Source organism: Magnolia sinica, chromosome 5, assembly GCF_029962835.1.
Source record: "Magnolia sinica isolate HGM2019 chromosome 5, MsV1, whole genome shotgun sequence".
NCBI classification, from domain to species: domain Eukaryota; kingdom Viridiplantae; phylum Streptophyta; class Magnoliopsida; order Magnoliales; family Magnoliaceae; genus Magnolia; species Magnolia sinica.
This window is the reverse complement of record NC_080577.1, coordinates 106,921,698-106,939,746: the sequence shown is the minus strand read 5'-3', so window position 1 is coordinate 106,939,746 and position 18,049 is coordinate 106,921,698. Positions and strand designations below refer to the sequence as shown.

Sequence of the window (18,049 nt, the reverse complement as noted above, 5' to 3'; positions counted from 1 at the left end):
AATCCATAACTATTACAGATTCAAAATTTATGTGGGCAATACCACACGAAACAGTGATAACGAAAAATTCCACCGTTGAAGCCTTTCTGGAGCTGACTATGCTGTTTATATGTCATCCAAACCGTTCATGAGGTTGTTACCACTCAGATAAGATGTAATAACAAATATCATCCACATACAAAACTTCTGTGGCCTCTACGAAGTTTCCTATGGTGGCCGTCCAATCCTTGCTTTTTCGTACAGTATGGATCATTTGAGTTTTGGATCTGTATGAGTTATCGATTTGTATCCTGTTGGTGATGTTTATAGACTGACGGACGGAGTGGATTTGTCACGGTCATCTCTGTGGGCCACATACACAGCTTCCGACGACAGGAACGCAGGCGAACTCGCATCCGAGTTAGAGTCTTCTGCATGGGACGCGGACAGGAACGTAGGTGGGCCAACCGTGATGTTGGTGAGAAATCCACCCCGTTCATCCATTTTTCCAAATCATGTTAAGACATGGCCCAAAAATGAGGCTAATCCAAAACTCAAGTAACCCGTATGACAGAAAACAGCGAGGATTGAACGTCCATGGTTGAAACATTCGTGGGGCCCACATAAGTTCTGATCAGGCTAATATTTTTGTTTTTTCAGTTCATCCCAGTATAAATGACCTTATGAACGGTATGGATGGCATATAAACATAACAGGGGACCTCAGGGTGGTTTCAACTGTAGACATTTTCATAACCAATTTTTCCTGTCTTGTGGCCCAATTGAATTTTAGATCTAACTCATTTTTGGGCCCATACCCTAATATGATATGGACAAAAAGATGAAAGGAGTAGATTTCTAACAAACATCACGGTGGCCCCAACTGAGTTCCTGTTGAGGGAGGCTATTACAGGCAATCCGCATCCTTCTTCTATCCGATTGATAGTTCACCACCAATCGCTTAAATTGCTGCGTGAGACTCATATAACCACACGCTTGGATTACATGTATGCAATACTGTAACGCCCTGGAAATCGGAGGTCAAGCTAGTGCCCAACTCCCAAGTTCCAACGCATCACTTATATAACATAGATAATGATGATTAAATGTTGTCCATATTAGTGCAATAAACATGAATGAGATTATACCAAAACAACATATCATACTCCAAAGACGAGTGAATTTTTGCAAGCTGAAGACTGTAATAGATGTATAAGATATATGAATTATAATAGGTCTGCGAAGTATGATCATGTTACCAGGTTAAACATATACATGTATACTCCAAAAATGAACAAAATGAAGATACATGGGTGTTCCAATGTGCAAAATAGCAAGTGTAATGGCATATAATCAGCATCCCTATAACCCCGTTGATCAGAACATGGTCTACATAGACCCGCATGATAGCTGCATATAAGAGAAACCCTCCTCATCATCATAAAAATCCGGCTCCACCTCATACGCATCGCCATCATCTGAAACTAAAACAGGGTCTGGTTGGTGTGTACAACACCGTCCCGTAACGTGGGAGTGAGTGATCAACTCAGTGGAACAATAAAGCAAAGGTTAACATGTTATCAATTCGGTCAAGAAGTAATGATAAAACAATACAATCGAACATCCCTAAGTACTCTGATTAATGCAGGAATGGTATGTATAAATAATGCATGCCCTCGCCTGCACTCTCTCAGCGATCTTCATCTAACGGTCGCGCATTTCAGTCACTTCCTCGTGCTCTCTATACATCGTCAAACGGTACATGCAATGCGGTGCATGAGTATGATTACCAAGTTCTTATTAGTCCTTTTCATACAGCAGGATTGGGAAACTAAGGTACCTTCCTTATATCAATTCCCAAACAATGATCCATTCTAGAGTCTCAGTCCTAGCAATTATCATACGATGTTGTAGTTCTAGGTCACTGCAAAGGGCTCGTCACCTTATCAGTGCAAGCCTAGTTTGTACTCTGGTTGTTACAGAAAGACTCGTCGCCTCAACGCAGTCTCAGATTACACTTGAGGTCACCACCACCCACACCCTACCAACTAGCAGTCTATTTTCGAAGGCTCGTCACCAACCCGACTGGGGACCACAGCCAGGCTGCGTAAGGGTAGGCCGACAGCTCGAATACAGTGTCCCATACCACCGTATTTGGCTCACGAGTTTGGGTTGCTCACTGGTCACTACGAGGAGGCTCGTCACCCCAGCGTAGGCCGACAGCTCGACCACGATGTCCCATACCACCATGTCCGGCTCATGAGTCTTAGCGGATCGAGGTACCAAGGTTAAAAGGATTTTCACTTGTAAGTTTGGTACCTTAGGTTCAAGCAGTAACGTCCATACATGGTGAACATACATCGGGTCAATCGGGTTACTTGACGAGCTCGACTAGCACGAGCGCACATCGAATTGATCGACATGAAGTGCACGAGCACTCCGTGTGGCCTAACCACTATCGACAACCGAAGCACGACTCGGGCTCATCGAACACATCCTGTGGGCGAAAACAACCTCAGCCACTAAATCAGAACCTGTTACCGATTGCCTGGACTATTTCATAGTCCCAACCACACTTAGTACCAACAAGAGTTCATGTGAGATAATCAAGCAGTAAGTAATTCAAATCCTACAACCATTTAAGCATTTTATGAAATACAATATAAACATGAATTCACACATATGCATTTCATAAGTAATCAGACAATATAATATAAGGTACATAGAGGGATTTATGTACATAGTTAAGGTAGTTGAGAATCTTATCTCAACGCCCATATACAATACAATTCACCAATTACTTACTCATACAGACAATTTATCAAACACTTATACTACACCTATCGACATACATGACATGTGTTGATTTTTAACATATACTTGGACAAATCCTTCCGACAAGGAGTTGTCACATACACCATCGTCATGCACATACATCCCATAGCCACGGTAGGCACAAATCATGATTTCATATTCATTCAGTCATTTCAACAAACACTTAAACTACACCCTTCAACATACATAACGTACATCGGTCATAACATATATTTGGGCAGATCTTTTCGCCAAGGAGTTGTTACAAATGCAACTATCCCCTATCCATGACAGATAATCATGGCAAACACGAATCCTAATTCTACACGCATTCAAACATTTCAACAAATACCTATAATACATTATAGTCAATATAGTTCATATATATCTGAAATGCGAAACAAACGACGCATTTAGCATGTGAAATAGCACCCACGTCAGTAATAAATCATTAACCGACATTGAAAGGCTTGAAAACCATAACCTATACGTTTATAGTCTGCACCTTTCGCCGGTAAACGCGTAACGAACTCAGTTTAAACACTAAGTCTTTGTTTATGGCACAACTGCAACCTATAGCATGAAACAGGTCAGCTATTTCACCATTTACTCTACCTGAATCCCTAAAACAGATTAGGGTTAGGATTTTTTACCCGGAAATGGAATCAGAATCGCCAATATAGTGATACAGATAGGTCAATTCAGCACGTGGAGCGCTGGGCTTGAATACCAGGAACTCTCTCTCACTTTCTCTCTTTCCTTCTCTCTTTGCTCTCTTCTCTCTCATAGGGTTGCAAAATCGTATGGAATGAGAGAGAGAGGGTTTAAGGCCCTTATATAGGCCCAAAACTGATGGGAATGGCCCTAGGGCCAAGGTATACTTAGGTTATATCCAAAGGGCGTCTGTTTCAACTCAACGGAACACTTCTGGCCCCTTTTTTGCGTGCGGTCGAACTTAAGCTCTCTGACATTGGATCTAGGTCAGGTTGAGTTTTCATTTCGATCGGGTTTGCAGATTGACCATGGCAGACCAGTTTCAGTTTAACGGTCACGATCACTCGATCAGGGTCACAAGTAAACCGACATGTGTGGGACATTTTTCCTGATCCGAGGGTGTATTTGGGTCAGATTTTGATGGTCTAAATCCTTATATTTAGGGCGCAAGCGACACGACTCAGATTACTTAAATTCGAATTTTATTTCTAAAGATATAAATGTTCCTCACACACTTTGCTCCAGGCTCAAGTTGTGCATTTCTAGACACAATTAAGACTTGATTTTCGAGGGGAGTTGTAACGCCTCGGAAAAATCCGTACAAGGACCTAAGTATCACCTCAAGCAGAAATCACCCAAGACCAAAACCTTTAGGAATTAAGTTAATATTAGCAAGTGTTAAACTAGAGTCCTTATAAAATTAGTACTAATCACTTTAAATATGATCTGTAAGACCCAAACCGTGCAGAATCATTGACTCTACGTTACCCTGAAATCTAGAATCCATCCCTAAACCCGGTTGCTCTCGAGAGCATCCTGAAACTTCGCATCGGACCTGGACCGCACGTCGAAAGTCCGATAACCGCAAAACTATACAGTTATGACCGCATGACTAGACTTGACAACCCCTTCGGAAATCAAGTCTTAATTGTGTCTAGAAATGCACAACTTGAGCCCGGAGCGAAGAGTGTGAGAAACGTGAAAATATTTAGAAATAAAATTCGAATTTAAGTAATCTGAGTCATGTCGCTTGCGGGCCAAATATAAGGATTCAGACCGTCAGAATCTGACCCAAATACACCCTCGGATCAGGAGAAATGTCCCACACATGTCAGTGTACTTGTGACCCTGATCGAGTGATCGTGACCGTTGAACTGAAACTGGTCCGCCACGGTCGATCTGTAAATCCGATCGGAACGAAAACTCAGCCTGACTTAAATTCATGGTCAGGGAGCTTAAGTCCGACTGCACGTGGAAAAGAGGCAACCAGAAGTGCTCCGTTGGACCGGAACGGTCCGTATTTGGATATAATCTAAGTATACCTTGGCCCTGGGGCCATTTCCATCAAACCTGGGCCTATATAAGGACCTTAAACCCTCTCTCTCTCACCCATACGAATTTGAGAAACCCTATAAGAGAGATAAGAGAAAAGAGAAAGGAAAAGAGAGAAAGTGAGAGAGTGAGTTGGAAGTTTTTCCTGGGATTCGATCCCGTTACTCCACGCACTTAGCCACCCCTTCTGCATCACAAATCCGGCGTTTTCGAAAACGTACTTGGGTAAGAAAACCTAACCCTAATCTGTTTTAGGGTTTCAGATAGTGTAAGTTATGAAATAGCTAATCTAATTTATGATATAGGTTGCCAATCTGCCGTAGACAAAGACTTAGCTTTAAAACTGAGTTCGTTACGAGTCGACCGGCGAAAGGTGCGGACTATAAACATTTAGGTTATGGTTTTCAAGGCTTTCAATGTTGGTTAATGGTTTATTACTGATGTGGATGCTATTTCACATGCCAAATGCGATGTTTATTTCGCGTTTCAGATATATATAAACTATATGAAGTTTAGGGTATTCCATGTATTTGTAAAAAGGGACGTATACGTATGGAATTTGAACGTGTGTTTGCCATGATTAATTGTCGTGTGGTTATGCTAGTTGTATGTGTAACAACTCCTTAGCGAAAGGATTTGCCCTAAGACGTGCTATCACCAACATACATCATGTATGTTGGAATATGTAGTCTAAGTGTTTGTAGAAATGTCTGAATGAGCAAATGTGTAATAAATTGTACTTTATATGGGTGTTGAGATAAGATTCTCAACTACCTTAACGATGTGTATGATTTCCTCCATGTAATTTGTATTTTTTGTCTGCTTTACTTAGACACTGCATATGTGTGAATTCATGTTTTAGTTGAAATCTATCAAATGCTCACATGCTTGTATGATTAGAATTGTTGATCCATTACTGTTCTGATTATCTTGTATGATTATCTGTTATAATTGAATGTGTTTGGGACTATGGAATAGTCCAGGCAATCGGTAATAGGCCCTGATTTGGTGGTTGAGGTTGTTTTCGCCCCATAGGACGTGTTCGATGAGTTCGAGCCGTACTTCAGTTGTCGACAGTAGTTAGGCCACATGGAGTGCTCGTGCACTTCATGTCGATCAATTCGATGTGCGTTCGTACCAGTCGAGCTCGCGATTAACCCAATATATGTTCACCATGTATGGACGTTACTGCTGGAATCTAGGGTACCAAACTCACCAGTGAAAATCCCTTAAAACCTTGGTATCTCGATTTGCTAAGACTCATGAGCCGGGCATGGTGGTATGGGACTTCGTGGTCGAGCTGTAGGCCTACGCTGGGGTGACGAGCCTCCCCGTAGTGACCAGTGAGCAACCCAGACTCATGAGCCGAATACGGTGGTATGAGACACTGTATTCGAACTGTCGGCCTACACTGATAAGGTGACGAGTCCTTTGTAGTGACCTCGAACATATGCTAAGACTGCGTAGAGGCAACGAACCCTTATGTAGCAACAAGAGTACACTAGGCCTGCACTGATAAGGTGACGAGTCCTTTGCAGCGACCTAGAACCACAGCATCATATGAGAATTGTTAAGATTGACGACCCTAGAATGGATCATTGTTTGGGAATTGATATAAGGGAGGTACCTTAGCTTTTCAATCCTGCTGTATGAAAAGGACTAATAAGAACTTGGTAATCATATTCATGCACCACATTACATGTGCCGTTTGGCGATATGTAGAGAGCACGTGGAAGTGACTGACATGCGCGACCGTTAGATGAAGATCGCTGAAGGAGTGCAGGCGAGGGCATGCATCATTTATTCATACTATTCCTGCATTAATCAAAGTACTTAGGGATGTTCGATTGTATTGCTTTATTATTACTGCTTGACTGAATTGATAACATGTTAACCTTTGCTTTATTATTCCACTGAGTTGATTACTCACTCCCACGTTACGAGACGGTGTCTTGAACACCAACCAGACCCTGTTGTAGGTTTAGATGATGGCATAGCCTGCGAGGCGAAGCCGAACTTTGAGGATGATGATGCGGCATTCTCATATATGCAGTATTCAGGCAGGTTCTCGTAGACCACTCTGAATCGACGGGGCTTCAGGGTTATACTTGTAGTGAACTGTTACATTTTAGATATTTTACATTTTGAAACAATACATGTAATTATTGACCTGGCAATGCATACATACCTTGAGGACTTAAACTAGTTTATCAAGTTATACATATTTGTTTTAGTCTTCCGCTTGCATATTATAACTGTCCCTGGATTATGTTTTGCTGATTTGGCTTAATCTTATTCATGTTTTATGCATTAATACAGACAACATTTAATCATCATTAAATTTGTTGCATAAGTGATGTGTTGGAACTCGGGAGTTTGAATTTTACTCGACCCCCGATTTTTAGGGCGTTACAGGGTTGTCAAGTCTAGTAATGTGGTTATAGCTGTATAGTTTTGCAGTTATCGGACTTTTGACGTGCGGTCCAGGTCCGATACAGAGTTTCGGTGTGCTCCCGAGAGCAATCAGGTTTAGGGATGGATTCTAGATTTCAGGGTAATGTAGCGTCAATGATACTGCACGGTTTGGGTCTTGCAGATTATATTTAAAATGATTAGTGCTAATTTCATAAGTACTCTAGTTTAACACTTACTAATATTGACCTAATTCCTAAAGGTTTTGGTCCTGGGTGATTTCTGCCTGAGGTGGTACTTGGGCCTTTGCAGTTTGTATAGAAAGTGATCCAAGCCATTAATACTTAACTAAATTACGCCCTAATTACAACAGAATAAGGTCCTAGGGCAGTTCTACGTCCAAGGACGTCCATTGCCAAGTTGAGAAAAATCCAGGATGTTACAAATACGGACCGTCAAAATGATAGGGCCCATTGTCAATAGCTAATCTGATTATGGCATATCCAAATTATCCAGTTGGTGGGTATTGAATGGATGAAAATGAACATTAGCTATTCAAATTCCACACACTGAACAATGGTAAAATAATTTGGTCAGTGTCAATTTCAAGCTGTCCACCATCTAGGGCAAGGACCCTAATTCGATGGTTTGGATGGCTGTACATGTGCTCAAATAGGCATGATAGACACCACAACTTAAAAGATTGGTAAACTAAGCTCATTGCCTCTGGGAATAAATAACACCAAAATCTTCAAGTCACCCGTAAACAAATATGCTTGCATGTATAAAATAAGCTCATTGCCTCTGGGAATAAATAACACCAAAATCTTCAAGTCACTCGGAAAAATTTCCTTTTAAAGCCTTAAATAGAGTTGGGCAGAATTCAACCCGATTTGACCCAGTCCAATCCGAACCAAAGGCCAGGATCAGGTTGGATCGAGTAGGCCCACTCAAATCCGATCGTATATCGGATCGAGTTCGAATCAGTGGCCAATTTGGAATCCGATCCGATTGGATCCGATTCGGACCGATCTAATCCGATTCGGTCATGTGATATGAAGTTAAATTAGAGTTGTTGGATGTTTGCATCTTTAGCTATTGAGAAATAAAGGGATGAGGTTAAACCATTCCCCAAGAGAGGTAACATGAGGGCAGTGTGGGGTGGCACATTGATGAGGCCTGCCTTGGGCAGGTGTATCACCAGGGCGTGAAACCTGGTTTAGAAGCAGATGGTGTACCACAGAAGCGAGATCTGAGTAAACTTTGTAGGCCCAAATGTCATTCATGCAATTTATCCACTCCGTCCATCTCTTTTAACAGATAATTTTAGAGCTTATCTCGAAAATGGAGTGTATCCAATCCTTGAGTGGAGCACACCACCGGAAACAATGTGAATTGAACATTTACCGTTGAAAATTTATTGGGGGTCAAAGAAGTTTTAGATCAAGCTGATATTTGTTTTTTACCTTCATCCATGTCTTTTTTATCTTATGAATAGGTTGGATGACAAATAAACATCACAGGGGCCTTATAAAGTTTTTAACGGTGGAAATCAGTACTTCTATTTTTTCTTGTGGTATGGTCCCCTCGAGCTTTGGATATGCATCAATTTTGGGTTCAACCCCTAAAATGATCTAGAAAAATGAATGGACGGCGTGGATAAACCACATGCATTCACGATGGGCCCACATGCATTCATGCTAGGATAAATCGCAATCCTTCAATGAAATATTTTGGATCTATCGTTTCTCTCATTTTCCTGCTAGGATTGGGATTTCGTGTATCACACGCAAGCTACATAGCTACTGTAGATACGTGTCGTGCGAAGACAAGCGCGGGCGCGCCTCAAGCTCCGAGTTGTACAAATGGCTCAAATGAGATCAAAGTTACATGGGCCCCACCGTAATGCTTATTTTCCATCAAAATTGTTAATACTGGTAAAAATACATGGATGAAGAGGAAAAAAAATTTCATATTGATCCAAAACTTCTGTGATCTCCAAAAGGGTTTCAATGGTAAACGTTCAATCCCCCACTGATCTTCAAAAGGGTTTTAATGGTAAACGTTCAATCCCCCCATTTTTTTTTTTTTTTTTTGCATTGTGGTCCAATTGATCTTTAGATCTGTCTTATTTTTCGGCTCAAGCCTTAAGACGAGCTCTCCAAATGGATGGACAGTTTGGATATAACACATACCTCATAGTTTGACCTAAAGAACTTGTTGACGTCAATACACCACCAGCCAATCCGCTTCCGGTTTGGAATTACCCACTTCTCTCTCCTGATCCGAACCGTACCTAACCCGATCCGATTCGGTTTCCTTGACCGAGTCGGACTCGGTTCTGGTCAGGCCAGCAGTGCATTGGATCGGATCGAGTCAGTTGACCTTGACTTCGTCCCGGATAGGATCTAGTTCGGATTAGTTACTTAAAAATTCGGATCGAGTCGAGTTGGACCCAATCCGTTCCGACTCGACTTGATGCCCACCTCTAGCCTTAAAAGAGCATCAATGGATGCATATGATGGATGGATTATATATCTCGCACCATCAAAGTGAGTTTCACACAATTTAAAATGTTTTCAACAGTAAGTATCCCATCTTAATTGTTTCTTATCATGTGGCCCATCTGATGAATCAATTAGCATGTTTTTTGAGCCTTTGGAGAGCGTCAAGGGCCACAACATGGACCCCACATTAATGCATGTGTTTTATCCACATCATCCATGCCCTTTACATGTGACATTCAAGTTGCACATGGGTGCATGTGATTGTCATCAGTTGGTATTTCTAGGCATGTAAGCATTGTGCAATAAAATGGTGTTAGTTCCATCTAATGCAATTTTATTCCATTTAATCGCGTGGTCCAAACATGCCCTTAATGAGATTCATCGATTCCAAATGAGTTGCTGCATTGGAAACTGAAAAACTCATTAGAATATTAATGAACCTCATTAGGTAAAGAACCCACCATTAGTGTTTTATGAAAGAAAGGAGACTCTCATTAATGAGTGCGGTCCATTTAAACTGAGCTCTCCCAAGCATTAAGAAGTAATCGATTTATTCATTCAATTGGCTGGTTTTTACTGATTTCCCCACCCTTGCCTTTTTAAATAATTTTAACAGCTGATTCAGAGAAGTGGATAGTCTTTCAATCCAAGGTGGTTGTGATTGCTGGTTCCTTTCTTCGATTTCATTATCATAGTTTTCGACAAAGGGTTTTTTTATTTTTTTTGAAAGGTAAGAATATTATTGAGGAACCACCAAAAAACTACAGCTGCAACGGAAAAAAATAAAAATAAAAATGTAGTATGATATTTGTTGTAAAAACAGGGTAGATTAAAAAAAAAATGTAGTATGATATTTGTTGTAAAAATAGGGTAGATCCATCTCAATCATGAGTCACTTTCTCATGTCAAGAAATCCCATGTCTTGGTGGAAAGAGAATTCCAATTCTGCTATTTGATAAACACTTTCTTCCAACCGTGTAATTTGTGAAAGAAAAAAAGAGCCATACGGTGCATAAATGTAGTATGATATTGGAAAACCATGATCATTCATACTGGACTTTTTGATGAGTCAACCTAAGGCTTGATGTTTAGACCAAGGAGGTTTAAAAATAAAAATAAAAATCATAAGATATCAAGATTCTTCTTCTTTCTTCTTCATTCTTCCTCGGTGAGAAAAAAGAGCCATGCTGAAACTACGATAGGTCTGGCTTTCCAACAGTGCCATATTTTCTGTAGGGGTGTACATCGAGTCGAGCTGGCCTCAGCTCGGCCACTAGCTGACCTCAGCTCGAACTTGGCTCAGTCCTCAAGCCTGATTGGCCAGCTCGGCTCGGTTCGGTCAGCAGCTCGGGCCAGTTCAAACCGTGTTCGCCATTGCAGCATTTTCACAAACACCTGGACTGTACCTTCAAAATCTCACTGTATTTGAGACAGCAGCAACGGTTTTACAAGTATTTTATCAAACACCTTCTAAGCAACATAAAAATCAAGAAAAAAAGGGTGTTGGTTTCATATACATACCTTCCTTGCCACCAGCCACACTTTTTTGAGTCATTTCATCAAACACTTGGTGAGCAACATCAATATCAAAGTAACCGAGTCACCGAACTGGTTCGATCCGAGTTCGATTCGAGCTGGGTTCGATCCGAGTCGAGTTGAGCTGGGGCCAGCTTGAACTTGGCTTGAACTCATTTTCGAGCTCAAAAAATCAGCTCAACTCGGCTCGAACTCAGCTTCCAACCGAGTCGAATTGAGTCGAGTCGAGCGAGCTAGCTCGGTTCGTGTACACCTCTAATTTTCTGCAAGCATATCACTTGTGTGGGACATGAGTACCATGAAAACAATGGGTCCCCTATGAAGATCATCACCTGGCACAAAAGCCAGGCAGGTTTGCTCTTCAGGTGGGCCAGACTGTTGTAAGCAATGGACAACTGATCGGCCTAACTCAAAACATATATGTGCGGCCCACCTAGTGAGCAGATCAGAAATATTTGTTTTCATGGCACCAGTTTCTTATGCAAATTACATGTGAACAGAAAAGGATGTAAAGTACCACAAGTTTTGGTAGCATCGAACGTAGGTGATCATTTCTAATGCATCTGTTGTTTTTAAATAGCTGGGACAAGTTTTTCTAGCCTTCAATCAAGAGGAAAGACAAAGCTCAAATGTATTTTCCTGTATTCATGATGAGGGGGTGTAACCTTCAGCCTTGTTTCTTTCACATTGAGCTTGGAAGTAAGATAATGAGACTCGCTGACTTGATGGATTGGCTCGAAGACTCAGTTGAGTTCAGTCTCGACTCAACTCGATATTTAATATTAAATTAAAAATGCTTATGGAATAAATATTAAAGGGTTTTGCTAACATCCCCAAACCTTAAATGGCTTGTAATGACCTATCATTGATTTGAACCATTCATTCATGGATACAAAATAGGAGCAACCCATAAAACAGAAAAAATCACACCAATCGGATGATCCTAAACATCCAATTATTAGCATGGAAAATGGACAATCAAGACCAAGTGGAGAAATAGAATATGTCCAATCATCATCTTGAAACATCTATTCAATAGATCCCACTTTGTTTTGCTCATGATTCTGTAGCACTTTGGTTTGATGACTTTAACCATGTAATTTAAACACCAGACAGTTGTAACAAAATGGTCCCATTCAAAGGGTTAGGATCATCTGCTCGGTATGATTCTTGCACCATGGCTTGCTCCTAATGGTACTATTGAATGAACTGTTCCAATTGGTGATTGTGCCCCACGTATGATTCAAAAGGTCTGGGGACATTGCCATCGTCCCCATGAAGGTGGGGGGCAAAGCCATACTTAAAAGTAGTTATTCATTAGTAATATAGAAAATATTGATGAAATAAACAAATGGGTAGAACATGGTGTGCTGGTTATAAGCCTTTGCTTCCTTATCTAAGGTCGAGAGTTTGAAACTCTTCTTTCACTTATGTTAAAAGAAAACAATAGGGAACACTTGGTTTGAGTGGTGTTGAGTCTACCAATTCATGGTCTGACTTGACAAGTCCTATTGATTCGGGACTGAGCCACACGAGCGATTCCTGGAGATCGGCTTGAAATCTGGTCGAGTCGAGTTCTCTGAGTTACAGGTAGAGTTGCTGAGTTTTCAATCTATACATCCATGCATGGGACACACTCTAACTATTGACAGCTCACAGCCGTGCATGGTCCCCGTAGTTGTTCCCACCAGTTTGATCATATGCAGTGGTTGATCATTCCCGGCGCTCTGATTGGTGGGTGGCCACCTAAATTTCATTGAGATGATTTATGCATGTGCTTCCAAAAGATCTTCCAGGTGTTCAAGTTTGAAGAATAGTAAATAATGAGGGAGGTAGGCATGAGTCTAATAAATCTTTAGAGATGCCCATATGCTTGCAGAAGTACATCAGCCAAAACACCGACTTCAAGACCTGGAAAATGATAAAAGAGAGTGAAAATCAATGAGAACACAATGTTGCAAAACATACCTAATGTTTCACGTTGAACAAATCTGGTTTTATCTGTTTCTGGAGAATTCTCCACATAAACACTAACTGTTGCACAGCAACTGCAAAATTAATTCTTAGGAAACAATTCTCAGGAATTGGTTATTGGGAAGTGCTTATGCAAAAAAGTGTATGTTTGGTAAACATGCACAAGAAAAACAATTTGCTCATGAACAATGGTGAGCGTTGAATCTCCAATGTCTCCTGTGGGATGGTCCATTTAAAAATCTCAGATCCAACTCATTTTTGGAATCATACCCTGACATGATACGATGAAATGGATGGATGTCACACAGTCATCATGGTGGGCTCCACAGCACTGCAAGCGGGGTTCATACGAAAGTCTCATGTGGCTTCTCTAGAAATGGGAATTGATAAGTCCATGTGCGTGTTCAATACAACTCATGTGCATGCCCCACGTTTGCCATTATGGCACGTAGGTCCAAGATCCAATCCATCCATTAGAAAGGCACCACTATATTGATGCAATAGCCCAATAATTAGATTGATCCACCAGTCAGGTGGGCCACAGCTAGGAAAACAAATGCACAACTCTAAATGACTTGGTTGAAAATTTCTGACCGATCCTTGTTCCAATTTTGGGGTCCACATTCTAAATGGAGCAGACTAATTTTAGGGGAAACACGGTCGGACCAATTGGTGGATGGATTTGATCTCGGACATATGTGTTATGATGGCACGAGAGAGAGATCTTTGATTTTATGAGTGTTTTTCACGAGTTTGTAGAAGCGAAAACAACCATAGGAAACTGGGAGCCAGACATCGTGGAAAAAAGCGCAAATCTGATTTTTATTTTTATTTTCTCTAAAATTGATTAAGTGACTAACCAGCCTAAAAAAGTGATTTCACAATCAAATCACACAAAAACACTTTTTTTAGCAAAGCCAAACAAGCCCTACATTATAGCACTCCTAGTTGCATCAGTGTACTTGGCTAGTCCAATTGATCAATCTAAGTATAGAACATTTTTCATGGGCTACTAAGCAAAAATATTACTGATCGGATGATCCAATCCATCCTTGATTTGGCCTTATTTTCTATAGCCATCCTTCTTCCAAGCATGGATGGATGGTTATGATTGCCTAACAAAGGTGATTCTTTAGAGTCATAAGCAATCCATGATGGTCCCCACCAAATTCATGGATCAAATTGTTGATGGCCTTTTTTTTTCTGTAAATGATCTTGACCGTCCATATGAAAGGCCATCAATCAAATGGTTAATAGTGGTCAACTAGTAATGATGTTTGCATGGTAGCCCATAAGATGTGTGTTGGACTTATGAGCAGTCTGGATCAATGAATTGGACTGTGTAAGAGCCAAATGCAACTAGGAAGGCACAATTGGAGCATCTTCCTCAGCGCACGCGCACACAAGAAGGTCTCTAGTCTAACTGGTTGGACCACAAGGTACGGTCCATCCAGAGGATAGCTTCCTACTTGTCAAGTGCATGTGAAATCCAACACTTTGAATAGGCTGGCCCCACCATGAGGATCACCTAATGAAAAAATCAGCCCAATCTACTCATCAGGTGTCACACCATGAAAATGTATCCATTGATAAATAGCAAAATGTAAATATGGTCTATGTAAGAGTTTTCCACAAGGTGATCCCAATGTTTTAAATATCAACAATATTGCCCGATATATCCCACAATATATCTTGTATCCCACGCGTGCGATACAAAGCACATAATTAGTGTCGATATATCCCGCATGTTCGATATGGGTAGCATTTTCAATTTCCAATACCTTTTTTTAGTTGAAATTATGTTAAGTCAGTGTCAAATGGTTACAAATCCATTGGTTCTTCATGTTTTGCATGAAAAATCATGGAGTTAGAGCTTTGATTTCGATATCCATTGGTTCTTCATGTTCTCCACGGTTTTTTTGAAATTTTCCTTCAACCAACTGTCAATTGAGACTAATTTTGAAGTATTTACGAGTGTTTGATGAATAATCATCGCATACACTCTAAATATTATGCATTCAATTTAAATATAGTTGCATTAGTTTACTCAGACAACACATAGCTTAGGACCCTATGCAAAGGAAACCTATTATGTGCACTTCTTTTTTGAGATGTTATGATTTAAAAGTATGTATTAAGGTCTTTTTTTACAATCCCTGAAGTTCCATTGAAAAATTCAACCATTTGCCAATGTTTCCTCATCTTTCCCAAAAAGTGTGATAAATTACCCGATACAAATGATATATCCCGTGGGATAAATGATACACATATGTATCCCAAGGGTGCAATATGTAACGCGATACCAATATTTCAAACACTGGGTGATCCTCATGATGGGCCAACCTATTGATGTCGTGCACACATGAAAGGTTAGAAGTTATCCACTACGTGGACCGTAACTTATAGTCCAACTGGTTGGACTTGAGACTTTCTCTCTCCACACACACACAGCGCGCACAGACATGAGAGATGGCCTTTGGGAGTTGTGCCGCAGGAGGCCATTCATGCGAGTAGACTGGTGGGCTCCACCGTGATGTGTATGTGAAATCTACTCCAACCATTATATGCATCGCATTATGTTAGGGCAACGCCAAAAATCAGGCCAATCTATGATTTAGGTGGGACACACCAAGGGGGTGTTTGGCGCATGGCATTCGGAGGGATAAGGTGAGATGAGATTCAAAAAACAGTAATGATGGCTTTGGCAGGGAATTGTCTTGCAATTCTATGGGTTTTGTAATTCCATGGAATCCTGTGCCATGCTGTTTGGATGACATGGGATGCTTCCAAGAAACCCTGCAAACCAAGGAAGGATTTGCCTCCAAGGAAGGATTTGCCAATTTCATTAGCCAGGTGCTGCTTCCAAGAAACCCTGCAAACCCACTTCTTTCGGCCGTCCCAAACAGTCGCAACCTAAAATCCATGGGTTTCACAAACCCACTCCCACCTATTCCCATCCATTCCCACGCGCCAAACACCCCCCAAGGGAAACAATTAGGAGCTAATTCCCACTTGATTTCATAGTGGCCCACCTGAATTGTAAAATGGCTTGATTTTCGGGCCTTGGGCGTAACATTAGGTGACACACCTAATGGACGACTGCACTTAACATACATAGCACTGCTGCATTGTAAAATGGCTTGATTTTTGGGCCTTGGGTGTAACATTGGGTGACAGACCTAATGGACGACTACACTTAACATGCATAGAACAGTGACCCCGTATAAAATCAAGGGTGAGCGTCCCCCTCCCAACTGTTTATATTGGTGTGGCTCACTTGAATCATGGATTTTTCTTGAATTTTGAGCATTGGGCCTAGCATGGGGTGATGCACTTGATGATGGGATTGCAATTCACATACACATCATGGTGGGGCACCTAGTTTGCTTGCAAGGATGGTCTCCTGCTGCATAACTTGCAGGAGAGCATCTCTCTCTCTCTCTCTACACACACATGACAATGACAAGTGCAGAGAGAGAGAGAGAGAGAGAGAGAGAGAGAGAGAGAGAGAGAGAGAGAGAGAGGAACCTCGGATGATGCATCTGCAGAACCTTTCACAGGTTCATATGATGTCCCAAATGCTGCTTCTGCTGTTGTCCGTATGTATTGACCCATGTACTACATGCCATAGATTTGGTCCATTACTCCCTCTTTTTTGATAAACAAAAATTGATAATTATAGCAATCAACTAAAGGCAGATTATGTACCTGAACATACTGTGTCATATATGTAGGATCAAACTGCCGAAGGAATGTTCCAACCCCTATGAGCTGAAAAACAGCTGTTAATTTCATACTATGTAGAGGTTTTTTTTTTGTTAAAGCTACAATAAACTAGTGGGTATACTGTTTATAGAAGTAGAAAGCTTGCTTAATATTGTAACAAGGTAACTCAAATTTTCAGGACATATTTGTGTACAGCAGCTGTGATGGAATGGGCTTTAGACATGTTGAAATGGCTGTTAACGGAAGACTTTTACTTTTCTTTCTCGTATTTGAGTATTGTTCATCCAGCTATGGGCACTAATAGCCTGATTTCTAAGTTATTTTTCCAGCACCAACTCTCAGTCCACATGTCACACGTGTGAGATTCAGAATATTCAGTTTTTGGAACCTAGCATGGATGGGCGTATGCCAAAAGTAAGTCAGATGATCCTACCCACTGATTACTGGAAATTTTGATCATTGATCAGAAGTTCTACTAACTGCCCATTTACAATAATAAAAAACTGTCTGTCCAGTGGCTAGGATCACCCAATCAATATGGCTTTGGGCCATATTAGGGACCAGCAGATGAGAGGTCTGAATCTCATAAGTATGCTGTGTGTCATGCAATTGAGTGCTTGATTAGTAACTTACAGTTGTGTCCTCTCTTGTTTGTATTTCATGTATTTTTTTATTTTATTTTTTGACCATTTAGTTGGAATAAGGCTTTGATGATGATTATGATAGGTATTTTTTTTTTAATGAATGTGTTATCCCAAATAGATAGGACAAGGCTACAATGATGGTAATAATGAACCATAGTTTTGAATAACAGTATTTGGAAGCGTATGGGTCGGGCCTGAAATGATAAGATATGGGGCTTATCGGACAAGTGGACCCACATCGGCCTTTTTTTTTGGTAAAAAAATCTTAAAAAATTATTGGGAAAATAGGAAAAAAATGTAAAACACCAGAATCTCTCTCTCTCTCTCTCTCTCTCTCTTCTTTTCTTTTTTCTCCTTCTGTATTTAACATGTATGTGTATCAGACCATTCTTTGATAAGAATGCTGTCTCTT

General features: G+C 40.8%; 1 protein-coding gene across 14 annotated transcripts in view; it reads right to left on the bottom strand.

The window, feature by feature from the left end:
* Positions 1-12,590: 12,590 nt before the first annotated feature.
* The window catches only part of LOC131246600 (uncharacterized), a 94,934-nt gene continuing 89,475 nt past the window's right edge, over positions 12,591-18,049 (bottom strand). For 13 of the 14 annotated variants that reach the window (XM_058246889.1, XM_058246874.1, XM_058246878.1 and 10 more), the window contains 3 exons: positions 16,976-17,038; positions 16,796-16,885; positions 12,591-13,204 (listed from right to left, as the gene is read on the bottom strand). In XM_058246889.1, coding sequence (XP_058102872.1) covers positions 13,094-13,204; positions 16,796-16,885; positions 16,976-17,038 — 264 coding nt within the window. In that variant the 3' untranslated portion in view covers positions 12,591-13,093. The remainder of the gene's footprint in view (positions 13,205-16,795; positions 16,886-16,975; positions 17,039-18,049) is intronic. The other variant, XM_058246885.1, reaches the window with a different exon arrangement.